General features: G+C 43.1%; 1 protein-coding gene across 12 annotated transcripts in view; it reads left to right on the top strand.

The window, feature by feature from the left end:
* LOC116747827 (NACHT, LRR and PYD domains-containing protein 12) overlaps positions 1–12,304 on the top strand; it is a 51,433-nt gene extending 39,129 nt beyond the window's left edge. For 8 of the 12 annotated variants that reach the window (XM_032620364.1, XM_032620360.1, XM_032620366.1 and 5 more), the window contains 8 exons: positions 1,335–1,505; positions 1,619–1,789; positions 3,410–3,589; positions 4,251–4,421; positions 4,530–4,700; positions 5,595–5,765; positions 5,891–6,061; positions 10,169–12,304. In XM_032620364.1, the coding sequence (XP_032476255.1) occupies positions 1,335–1,505; positions 1,619–1,789; positions 3,410–3,589; positions 4,251–4,421; positions 4,530–4,700; positions 5,595–5,765; positions 5,891–6,061; positions 10,169–10,250 (1,288 nt within the window). In that variant the 3' untranslated portion in view covers positions 10,251–12,304. The remainder of the gene's footprint in view (positions 1–1,334; positions 1,506–1,618; positions 1,790–3,409; positions 3,590–4,250; positions 4,422–4,529; positions 4,701–5,594; positions 5,766–5,890; positions 6,062–10,168) is intronic. The other 4 variants (XM_032620368.1, XM_032620369.1, XM_032620370.1 and 1 more) reach the window with 3 other exon arrangements.
* The last annotated feature ends 255 nt before the right edge of the window (positions 12,305–12,559 follow it).

Here is a 12,559-nt window from a genome sequence, read left to right on the forward strand (position 1 = left end):
TAATTAAATTTCAGTTTTTACCTATGGGCCTAAGATGAGGACTGAATGGCAAAGCGCATGTAAAGTAGTAATGTTTTCTATGGTCCTGTTTTTGTAAAACGTACAAATCCTGTGTGTGTGTTTGCATATGTTTCTATGATCTTGGAGAAAGGAGTGGGAGCATACACATCAGACTCTCAACGCTGGGGACCTCTGGGGGGTGGAGTTGGAGGGGAAGTTGGGAAAAAGTTTTCGTCTTTTAAAATCTTTCTGTGATTTCACTTGTTACAGAGAACATATGATGCTATATGTATGCATGCATTAAAAATCTTCAGTGGTTATCTTTGGGTGGTAGAAATACAGAACTTTCTCAAAAAAACTTTATTTTATTTTTTTTTTGCGGTATGCGGGCCTCTCACTGTTGTGGCCTCTTCCGTTGCGGAGCACAGGCTCCGGACACGTAGGCCCAGTGGCCATGGCTCATGGGCCCAGCCGCTCCGCGGCACGTGGGATCCTCCCGGACCGGGGCACAAACCCGTGTCCCCTGCATCGGCAGGTGGACTCCCAACCACTGCGCCACCAGAGAAGCCCTAAAAAACTTTATTCTTTATATTTTTCTCTATTGTAAAAATTATTTATAGTAAACATGTATTATGTTTTTCAGATTTTTAAGATATTTTTTTTCCTGATAACTTCTGATCACTGTAAGCAATTTCTAAATATCTAGAAAGTAAATGTCTCCCTGTAATCCAACCCTTCCCTTCAACGTGGAAGATAACCATTGTTAGCAGTTTGATATATATCTTCCAGTGTTTTAAAGTAGGCCATAGCAAATAATTGGCAGTTTCTCAGATGAAGCATCCCATCTCTTGCCTCCTGGCTTTCACTCAGGCTGCTGCATGAGTGGATTGTCCCTCAGCGCCTCCTGCTCTCCCCACTCCCATTCTCCTCATCCATCTAAGTCCTGTTCAATTTTTATCACCCTTTCAGAACAACACTCAAGTAGTGGTTCTTCTTACAAATATTTCTTGATCCTCCAAACCCCACCTCAAGCTAGGCTGAATTGTGCCACCTTTCTGTGTCCCCATGATATCTTGTGCATACCACTCGCACTACTTTTCACGCTGTATTATAATCTATGATTCTCTAATTTTTTCCCCATTAACTGGGCATTCCTTGAGGGCAGGGTCTGGATCTTAATTATTTCTGTGTTTTCAGCGTCTAGCACAGTGGTAAGCATCTGATAAATTAATTATTGAATGAATTTAAATAATTCATTACATCAGTAAGGGACAAACAGGTACCTTTAAAGAGAGTTCTGTTTTCTTCTCTGAAATGCCTTTTTCTCCACACAGACTGATTTTCTGCCACCTCACAGCTTCTTATGGCAGAGACCTCGCCTTAGTATTTGAAACCAACCAATATCTGACAGATTTGGAATTTGTGAAGAATACCCTGGAAGATTCCGGAATGAAGCTTCTGTGTGAAGGATTAAAACAACCAAACTGTATCTTACAGACATTGAGGTAACTGAGCAGGAGAATTTGTTGTCTGTGTTCATGTAATTTTTTTGTCAATTTCTTTTGTTTTGGGGGAGAGCATGAATAAGGTAATGAGGTCATTCTTCTGTTCTCTGAAGGTTGTACCGATGCCTTATCTCTCCTGCTTCTTGTGGTGCGCTAGCAGCTGTTCTCAGCACCAATCAGTGGCTCACTGAGCTGGAATTTAGTGAAACAAAACTGGAAGCTTCAGCTTTGAAATTGCTCTGTGAAGGCTTAAAAGATCCAAATTGCAAAGTACAGAAGCTCAAGTAAGTTGTCACTATTAGTTTCCATACTGCAAGAAAAAAGTTAAAAATAATGCAGCTCAAGATGGATGTTGTATGATCAAAACACATTTCAAGGAGTCATGGAGAGGAAGAATAAAAGTGGCAATAACGTTAATGACAATAATGAAAACCCACACTTACTGAGCAATTACTTTGTGCTAAGCATTCTGCTGAGTGCTTTGTATACATGATTTCCTTTAATGCGCACAACAGCTCTGAGAGATTCAGGTTACTATCCCCATTTTAGCAGATGAGGAAACAGAAACCCAAGTTCAAAAGGCTAAATAACATGGCAAAGGCACAAGTAGAAACCCAGATGTGTCTGACTTCAAAGTCCATGTGGTGACCATAATAAAAAATTTACCATATATGTATTAGTCAGGTTTCTCCAGAGAAACAGAACCAAAAAAATGTGTATAAATATATAGAGAGATTTATTTTAAGGAATTGGCTCACGCGGATTATGGCAGCTGTCAAGTACAGTATCTGCAGGGTAGGCCAGCAGACTGGAGACACAGGGAAGAGGCAGTGTTGCAGTTCAAGTCAAAAGGCAGTCCGCTGGCAGAACTCCATCTTCTTCCTGGGAGGTCGGTCTTTCTCTGTTAAACTTTCAACTGATTGGATGAGGCTCACCCACATTATGGAGGGTAGTTTACTTTACTCAAAGTGTACTGATTTAAATGTTAATTTCATCTAAAAAGTACCTTCACAGAAACATCTAGAATAATGTTTGACCAAATATCTGGTACCATGACCTAGCCAACTACTTGACACATAAAATTAACAATCACAACATATATGTGGGGTTTTCTAAAGTAAAAGCTCTTTAGCACTAAAGCTTTCTAAATCCACTTTGAAACTCATTTTTTTGGCAAAATACCTCCATTTAAAATTTCCAAGTTGGGGAAATATAGATACGTGATGTCCTTATGAGCCCCCTTCAAGACTGAGTTTGGAGCCTGGTAACTCAAGAGAAAATTGAAGACTCAGAGGTTGTAATGTATATCGTAGAAATTCTTGAAAGTGATGGAAGAGAAAGTTGATGGGAAATAGTTCAGGGAATTGGACTACCTAATATGGAGAAACAAAGATTGAGAAGACGGGAAGGTCAGTAAAAACCACTCTTTGTGTCAAAGAAAAAATGTTATATGGATGATGGTGATGAGCTGGGTCTCTCAAAGGATGGCAAATTAATTAGTAATGAACTTATAGATAAAAGAAAAGGAAAGGAAAGATCTTTTGACTGTAAACTGTATTAAGGATGATTATAGCATTTTCCCCTGTGATTCGAAAGAAGATATGAGATAGAGTGCTAAAATCCATGCAGGGAATTAAAATGAGATTAGGTCGTGTTGATATTTCCTCCCAATTCTTTTCTTTTGGGGGGCAGTCAACGTGTTTTGAGTTCTCATTGGGGGACACAGTGTTGTGGGAGCAACGTACAAGTCCCTCTCATGGGTAAAAGGGGGTTGTGACATATTCAGGGTTGGGGGGGTCTCATATGGGTGAGCCTGTATTTTCTTTGCTCATGATATTTTGCGGGTAGGGAGTAGGATGATAAAGTGGCCAATTCTGTGTCTGTTCATCTTTCTTTCTCTCCAGGTTGTGTGCTAGCTTTCTCCCTGGAAGCTCAGAGACTGTTTGCAGATATCTTGCCTCTGTTCTCATTTGCAATCCAAGCCTCACTGAGCTGGACCTGAGTGAAAATCCCCTGGGGGACACAGGGGTGAAGTATCTTTGTGAGGGTCTCAGACATTCCAACTGTAAAGTAGAGAAGCTAGAGTAAGTTTTTTACAACTATCTGGCATCATCTTATAACTGTTTAACTTGTTAAATGCCTGCTGTGTGCCAGCATCTATGCTTGGTGCTTGCCAGAAGTTATTTCACGTAATTCACTCTTGAAATAACTATATAGGGTGGGTTTTCTTACCCCATTGTACAGATGAGGAAACTTTGAGGATTGGGGGGAAAAGTGACTTGTCCAAGGTCACACCATTAAAAAGTGGTATAGTCAGGATGTGACTCCAAAATCTATCTCCATACCCCATGCTCTTTCCAGTATACTACCATCCTGTGTGTTTACAGGAGTGATGCTAATTAAATATTAACTCTGTAAAGAATACTACTATGTACCCAACACTGGGCTAGATGTGGATGGAGTTATCAGAAGGACTACAAGTGACAGGGCTGCCCTTAAGGACACACAGATATGAAACAGTTAGAGAGCAACACAGTTCAACGTGTAATCAAGTGCCAAACACTGTAGAATCATTTAGAAATGCCAGATGAGCCCAGGGAAAGGGAGGAGGCTCTGTGTAAGTGGTGAGCCAGGTGCTGGAACTTGAAGGATGGCTAGGACTTAGCTAAATGGGGAGGCTGGGAGAACATTCCCGGGAAGCTAAATGACAGCAGTGGCTGATTTTTCTTCTTTGTCTCTGGGTAGCTTGAGCACATGTTACCTAACAGATGCTAGCTGTGTGGAGCTCTCTTCTTTCTTGCAAGTGAGTCAGACTTTAAAAGAGCTGTTTGTGTTTGCCAATGCCCTGGGGGACACAGGAGTACAGCATCTCTGTGAAGGTCTGCGGCATGCAAATGATATAATCGAGAATCTTGTGTAAGTGTCTGCTTGTCCTTGTCCTTCTTTTGGGCACTGGCATTTGAGGTTTGGTGGGACTCCCTGCTGCCATGGTTAACAGCCACCTTGGTGTCCCCATCCCTCCAGGCTTTCCGAATGTTCCCTCTCTGCAGCTTGTTGTGAGTCCCTCGCCCAAGTCCTGAGCTCTACCCGGAGCCTGACAAGGCTGCTTCTCATTAATAACAAAATTGAAGATTTGGGACTGAAATTGCTGTGTAAAGGATTAAAACAGCCTGACTGTCAGTTAAAGGATCTGGCGTAAGTATCGTGGACAATAGCCACAGGCAGAGTTCCTTGATGTTTCAGCAACTCCCAAAATTAAGTGCTTTTTTCTGGCCTCGTGATATAATCTCTGAGGAAACAATAAATGAAGACCCAGATAATTTAGGGGGAATAAATCTTCCCCCTCCATAATCTCTGTTTGGCCCTGGCCCAAGGGATATTTTTTACATGACACTCTGGTTTTCTTTTCTTTTTTTTTTTTTTTGTGGTACGTGGGCCTCTCACTGTTGTGGCCCCTCCCGCTGCGGAGCACAGGCTCCGGACACGCAGGCTCGGCGGCCATGGCTCACGGGCCTAGCCGCCCCGTGGCACGTGGGATCCTCCCAGACTGGGGCACGAACCCGTGTCCCCTGCATCGGCAGGCGGACTCTCAACCACTGTGCCACCAGGGAAGCCCTCTTTTCTTTTAAAAATAAATCTACTTACTTATTTATTTATTTATTTTTGGCTGCTTTGGGACTTCGTTGCTGCACGGGCTTTCTCCAGTGGTGGCAAGTGGGGGCTACTCTTGGTTGTGGTGCACAGGCTTCTCATTGCAGTGGCTTCTCTTGTTGTGGAGCACGGGCTCTAGGCGTGCGGGCTTCAGTAGTTGCGGCATGCAGGCCCAGTAGTTGTAGCTCGTGGGATCTAGAGCACAGGCTCAGTAGTTGTGGCGCACGGGCCTAGTTGCTCCGCGGCATGTGGGATCCTCCCGGACCAGGGCTCGAGCCCTTGTCCCCTGCATTGGCTGACGTATTCTTAACCACTGCACCACCAGGGACGCCCGCCACTCTGATTTCTAATGTGTTTCTCTAGTGGGTAATCCTAATACCTAAAGTGACCCAATGCAGATGAAATGATGCCAACCTTATCTACCTTACTTCCTGGCAGACTGTGGACCTGTCACCTGACTGGAGAGTGTTGTCAGGATTTGTGCAATGCACTGTACACCAATGAACACCTCCGAGTTCTTGACCTCAGTGACAATGCCTTAGGGGACGAGGGCATGCAGGTGCTGTGTGAAGGGCTGAAACACCCCTCCTGCAAGCTACAGACCTTGTGGTAAGTGCACAGAGACTCTTTGTACCCTGGGCTCTTGTTCCAGGCTGTATATGAAATGGAGGATGGAGGGTCACTGTGGAACTTGGTAAAACCGGTTTCTTTCTTGAATCCCCAATCCCCCATAGGCTAGCAGAATGTCATCTCACAGATGCATGCTGTGGAGCCCTCGCCTCTGTCCTCAACAGAAATGAGAACCTAACGTTGCTAGACTTAAGTGGAAATGACCTTAAGGATTTTGGAGTTCAAATGCTGTGTGATGCACTGATTCATCCAATATGTAAACTACAAACGTTCTAGTAAGTTACTGTGGTGGGGGAAGTGGGAGAGAGGGGGTCAGGACAGGCACGTTGGGTTTGATCATAGTCATTGCAGTGAGAAAAGAGAAGAAAAACTGAGGGATGTCCATGCCTAGGCAAAATATCAAAGTAAGTGAAATTACCAGTAGGCCTCTTCCTTGGACACAGGGACAAGGAGAGAGGTAGGGAACAGGTAGGTGCTGGATACCATTGCTAAGAAAAGCAACAGGGTGTAGGAAAAAGAGCATCAGATCCACATTCTGCTAGGTCTGGCTTAAATACTAGGTCTAGCATCTACTAGCTATATGACCGTGCTTACTTACTTAACCTCCCTGAACTTGAGTATCCTTGTCTATAAAATGGGGCGAACATGAGTAGTACCTGACTACCTGGTGTTAGCATGGGATTGCATGAAGTGAGACGTTAATTATGAATGTGCAGCCCCTGGCACATAGGAGGTACTCCATAAATGTTAGACCCTTTCCCTTTCTTCTTCTAATACCTGCCAGAGGGCTTGATGTTTACATGTTGAGAGTCTTCAAGACTCAGGGGGATGAAGCTGTTGCAGAATTACAGTTACAGAAAGTGGAGGTCTTCACCCTTTCGGGTCAACGTTCACCTGCCAGCTCAGCAGGCTGGCATAACACACAAAGTAATTCTTAATTAGGATATAGCTCTGCTCTGTTGGCGGCTAACCAGTGGCCAAATGGCCATTTATGTCTGGCATTCAGAACTGGAACACATAATGGAAAATAACGGCTGAGTGCAAAAATTCCACATTCCAAAGCCAATTTGATGGATTGAAGCGTAAATGAAAACAGCATAAAGGCCTGATTACAAGTCTGGCTGAAACAGAAGCTGGTTCTCTACTAGCAAAGTGAAGTCTGTTAGACTCGAGACTGTGGCAATTACTGCCCAGGAAGAGGGAATTATTCACAACATAATAAGCCTCCGGGGTTTAGGGACCTCCCTGGTGTCTTTCTCAGGAAAGGGTGACTGGAGTCTGTATTTTCAGTAGGTTGAAATAAACTCAACAATCAATCCTAATGTTTCTTTAAATATAGAGTAATTTAATGTGGTAGCACCCTGTGGTGTGTAAGCTTCAGCAAAGGTCCTAAACGACATCACAGAGAAATTATTTTGTGATGCCATTATTTATTTTTTATTGTAAATTGTTGCACCGTTTCCTGTTTCTCTCACCCTTTGTCTTTTAACCAATGTGCTTCCATTGTGTTTTCAGGCCAGCCTTCAAACCCTTGTAATTTGTCAATCTACAAGTTGATAGCAGTGTGCAGTAGTGGCTCAAAATACAAAATGAAGGACACACGCACACACAGAGTAGACACCATTCACTGACCTCAAATAAATTTTGAACATTAGAGTGTATATAAGACAGATAACACTGAAATCAATAGAAATATATACTTGCCCAAGTAAAGTGAGAGGAAACTGTTGATCATTTAATGTGGTGGGGGGCTAGAGAGGGGATAAATCCAGGAGAGCCTCCTAAAAGGGGAGTCTTGTCTGAGAATTGGAAAGGTTGAAGGAAGAAGGTTGTTTTCTAAGAGCTCCTTCAGTATGAGGTCTGAATCTTATTCCTCATTGTATTTTCCCCATAAACTTTCTAGTTCAGTGCTTTGCGTTTAGTAAATGCATATAGGAAACCAGTTATTAATTTAGAGCATCTGGGGGCAAGGCAAGGAGACAGTTCAATAAAGACTAGGTATCTAGACCTTCAGAAGATTGAGGGGGTAAAAGGAGGTTGTGGCCTCAGAGTGACAAATGCTCACCTTCACTCATTCTACAAGCACTTGCTGAATATCTGCTATGTGCTAAGCAAATGTGCCAGGTGCTGGGAGACAAGAATGAGTAAGATGAGAGACGTGATTCGTACTCTTTAGGGACCAGTGAACCTAGTGGTAGAGACAGGCACATAAACTTATGAATGCAGTAGGGTAATCATGAAACCTTAAGGGAACCATGGCAGGAGACAACTCACCCAGCCCAGGAGGCTCGGGGAAAGATTCCTGGAGGAAGGGCCACCTGAGTTGAGTCTCGGGACTATAGCCAGGGAAATGGGGGTAAGGATGGAGAAGGGTAGTCCATGCTCAGGAGATAGCATGAGCAAAGGTAGACAATAAGCAGCATGTTTTGTGGTACTTGAGGGGGATAGAGGTGGGAAACCTCTAGGAAGTTCGCTATTGTTAGAGCATAAAGTGCAAAGCAGAATGTGTCAAGAAATGAGACTGAGGGGGTAGGCAAGGCCTTGTATGCCATGTGTGATTAGTAAGATCTGTTTGCAGAATTCTGGGTTCGAGTTCAGTTGTTACCCTTTTCTTTCACATATCTGAGTAGTAGTACATTTGGGGGCCTTTCCTCACCTTTCCAAAACTGGTTCCAAAGATGGAGCCAGTTTTGCTTCCAAAGCTGGTTGGAGAATCCGTCCACTGCTACTGCTGTTTCTTACTGCCACGTGGGGCTCATCTTGAGAACCGATGATCCTACCCAGTCCCACAGAAGCTTGGTGACTGGATGGTGATACCCTAGCTGGTGTGGATCCCTCCCAGCCCTGCAGTGCCGTTATACTTGGACTCCGAGGTTACATATATTTTAGTCCACACCCAAATGTGCAGTCATTGTTCTCTAAAGTACCATATGTGTCAGAGTGTCTGGGTCTAGAAGAGCTCTTTGAATCAGCCACAGGTATGTATGCGTGAAGCCAGTCCTTGCCCACAATGATGTACGCCCCTGAGTTGAGTCAGGAGCCCCACTTAAGCCTTCTTCTTTCTTCAAGATATTTTATTTTTGGTGCCTTGGTGCCTTACCCAGGCACTGGGCCTTGGATAAAGCCCCCTAGATCACCCTGACACATGTTCCTAATTCGAAATTTGGAAAGAAGGGGTTGAAAGTAGGTGGTCTCTTAACTCCCGGAAGACCTCCAGGCTTCCTAAGCATATTGACCTGCCTCTTCTCCAGCAGTGAGTTATACATGTCAGGAGGTAAGACAGCTTTTGCTAAGTCACTCAAAAAATTCTAAAGTTCCTGTTATACTACTTACCCTACAATTGCATAACTAGCAGGGCTACTCATTTCACTTTGCTAGATAAAGATTAGCTTCTATCTATTAAAAACTAAAAACTACCTCACTACACACTTGAAAGAGTTTATACCTTCTTTTGTAGTCAATACGTTTTAATCAGGGATACACATGTGGAGTTTGAAGTGCCTGCAGGACACTGTGGGAAGTTTTCTAGTAGGTAACAGTTGGATATAGGAGTGTTCCCTGGAGGTGATAGCTGAAGCCATGGCAATGGATGAGATCCTCTAGGGAGAATGAGAAGAGAAGAACCTCTGAGGAACATCTCTTGGGAATTAGACCTGGGCAGTACCAACTTTTAAGAGGTGGGTATGGAAAGGAAAACCCATGGAGAAAGCCAAGAGAGAAAGGTGTCCTGGAAGCTATGGAAGAAGTGAGTTTCAAGGAGGAATTGCTCAACAGTGTCAAATGCAGCAGCGATTTCCAAAATGATGAGTACTGCAAAGTGTCCTTTGGATTTTCCAATTAGGAGGCCATAGGTGACCTTGTCAGGGGCCGTTTAGTGGTGTGATGGGGCTGGAAACCAGATTGCAGTGACTTGAGAAGATGGAAGATAAAGAAGTGGAGAAGGAGTGGAGACTACTTTTTCAAGATTTTTGTGAAAAGGAGAAGAAATGTGGGGTTGTAGGCTGGGGAGGGATTGTTCGTTTTCTTTTTTGTCTTGTTTTTTTAGGATAGGCAAATTTGTAAGCTGAGAGAAAGGAGCCCATAGAGAGGGAGAGGATATAGATACAGGATCAGGGACAGATGGACTCATGGAGCAGGGCCTTGGACAATTGCAGGGAGGGATAGGAGTGAGAGTTCAAGAGGAAGTTAAGCATTTTCTCTTTTGAGATCCGAGGAAGGGAGTTAAGGCTGAGGGAGAAGGTAGATAACTGGAGTGGATGAAGTAACTGAGTGGTGGTGTGGTGCAAGTGTGAATAGGAATCTTATCCTTAAGAACAGGAAAGAAAGGTACTGAAGGCATCTGTTGGCTTGACTTGACACAAGATTCTTTTCATTTTTCATAGCATTGATACGGATCATTTACATGAAGAAACATTCAGAAAAATAGAAGCTTTAAAAATGAGCAAGCCTGGAATCACCTGGTAGCTTCCAAGGAGAGCCCCTGAATCAGCTGCATATAGACCTCCTCTGTCTGGCACCATCTCTAACAGTTGTGCAGTATTCTTGTTCTAAACCTGTTAACCTTTGCTGAGGACGCTCGTGTGAAACAAGCAGCAGTGATTGCTATTTCTTACATAGACCCATCCACTAAATAGGATGTAAAAGGTGGAAGCACCTTAGTTGAAATGTCTTCAGCAATAATACCTTACATTCTTATATTGTGTTAAAATGTTTACTGTGTTTTTACAAAAACCTTCCAAGGTCGGAAGATGAGGCTCAGAGAAGTTGTGACAAGCTCCAAGTCACACAGCTCAGTGGGAGAGTTGGGACTAGCATCCAGCCAGGTTTCTCAATACTCAGACAGGGCAGGGAAACAATAGAAAAAAAGACATGTGAAGGAGTCCACTTAAAGAGACAAGATTCCTGAAATAATTAAAGAACAAGAGGGTGGACAAACACATGTTATATATTATGGTGCTGATTTTAAGTAAAACTGTAATTCACAAAAGAAAGTGAGAGGAATGAGTTGGGTTAATAGGTAAAGGCTTCATCGAGGTGAGACTTAATGTGGGCATTGAGAATGAATAGGATTAAGATGCGGGGAGATATACTGGCCAGTGGCTATAAGACTGCAGGCAAAAGGGCTATGTTTGTGAGCAGCTCACCAGAAGCACCTAGGGAGAGAGAAATACTTGCATTAGAGTTTCTTGAGCTGCCACAATATTCATATCCTAGGCTCCTGAGGGTGCTCTCCAGTTCCCAGGCTCCACTCCCTTTCTGAACTTTTAATACCTCCCCTATGTGTTTGTTCTTGTTCATAGACTCTTATGACTGACTCACTACTCATCCCTCACAGTGTATTCCATAGCCTAGCATGGATCCTGCACAACCCCATGTTTCTATCTCTGCCTGGCTTCCACAAAACACTAGATGAGACAAGTGGAGAAAGGGAGTGCCAGGCAAGGAAAATAGCACAGAGCCTGTAGGACTGACAGAAAAGCAGGCTGACCTGATTAAGGTGTAGAGCTGTCTCTGGAAGCTACTTACTAGCTGTGTGACCCTGAATAAGTCACTTGGATTCTTGGAGCCTCAGTTTTCTAATCTATAAAATGGGGGTAAATTGACATTAACCTTGCAGGGCTGTTGTTCCCAGCATGGTGCCTATCCCACAGTAGGTACTGATTAATGGTAGCTGTATGTATGAGTGTGTTTATAGTTGAGCTGTGTAGTCCTTGAGCCCCCAGACTGTGTAGTCAGTGTGAACTGTGCATTTGAACTAAATGTGTGTGCTGGAGGTGGTGAATCTAGTGGGGGAAGAGACACACAGTGGAAAGTTATTGCAGGCGAGAGGTCCAGCTCTCCATGTCCTCATCTATCATCAGGTATTGTTCCCTGCTGCCCTGGGAGGTGGTAACTCTCAGAGACCCGGTTTGGCCTGAGAAGAATGGTCAAGGTAGCAATTTGTTTCCAGTTTTCTCAAGTTCTTCTTTCCCTTTAGTTATTTAACACTTATTTATTGAGGATTTATTATGTGCCAGGTTTTGTGCTAAGTGTTGGCTTTACAGAGGTGAATATACCCTTTTCTGTGCACTTTCCTTACTGTGTTCTCTGACTGCCCTGGTCCCTCTGTCAGTCTGGTGAACATCTGATAAAATTCAGTCACGTTAAGGACTCAAAAGATATAACGTTAAATGAAAAATTGCAGAACCCTGTGTGTGTGTGTGTGTGTGTGTGTGCGTGTGTGTGTGTGTGTGCGCGCGTGTGTGTGCGTGTGTGTGTGTGTCCTGCTTGTGTACAAAAGGATAAATATGCATGTGTATGTATGTGTCCAGAGTATGTAAGGAAGGATATATACAAGAAATTGCTAACAGAAGTTACCTCTGGCAAGAGGAAGTTGGCAAGCAGGGGTACTGGGAGAACACAAAAGGAACTTTTCATTTTCATCTATAGCCTTCTGTTTTACTTGTTTTTTACCATGTGCATGTATTACGTTTATAATTAATAAACTTGATGTTAAAAATAAAACTTATTCATACTGAGGGGTTATTTTTCTTCTTTTAAAACATGACAATTTAGAAGAAAATACAGGGCAGTCATACATGACATAAAAACCCAAAGGAAGAGAAAGATCTGACATCAAAATTAAAAATTTCTTTATGAAAAAAAAATCACCATAAATAAAATTAAAAGAATGTTGATAAACTGGAGGAACATATTTGTCACATGTATAAAGACAAGACTAATGTCCGTATATATAATAACAAATGTCCAAATATAAATAACAAGTCAGTATG

This window comes from Phocoena sinus, chromosome X (genome assembly GCF_008692025.1).
Source record: "Phocoena sinus isolate mPhoSin1 chromosome X, mPhoSin1.pri, whole genome shotgun sequence".
NCBI classification, from domain to species: domain Eukaryota; kingdom Metazoa; phylum Chordata; class Mammalia; order Artiodactyla; family Phocoenidae; genus Phocoena; species Phocoena sinus.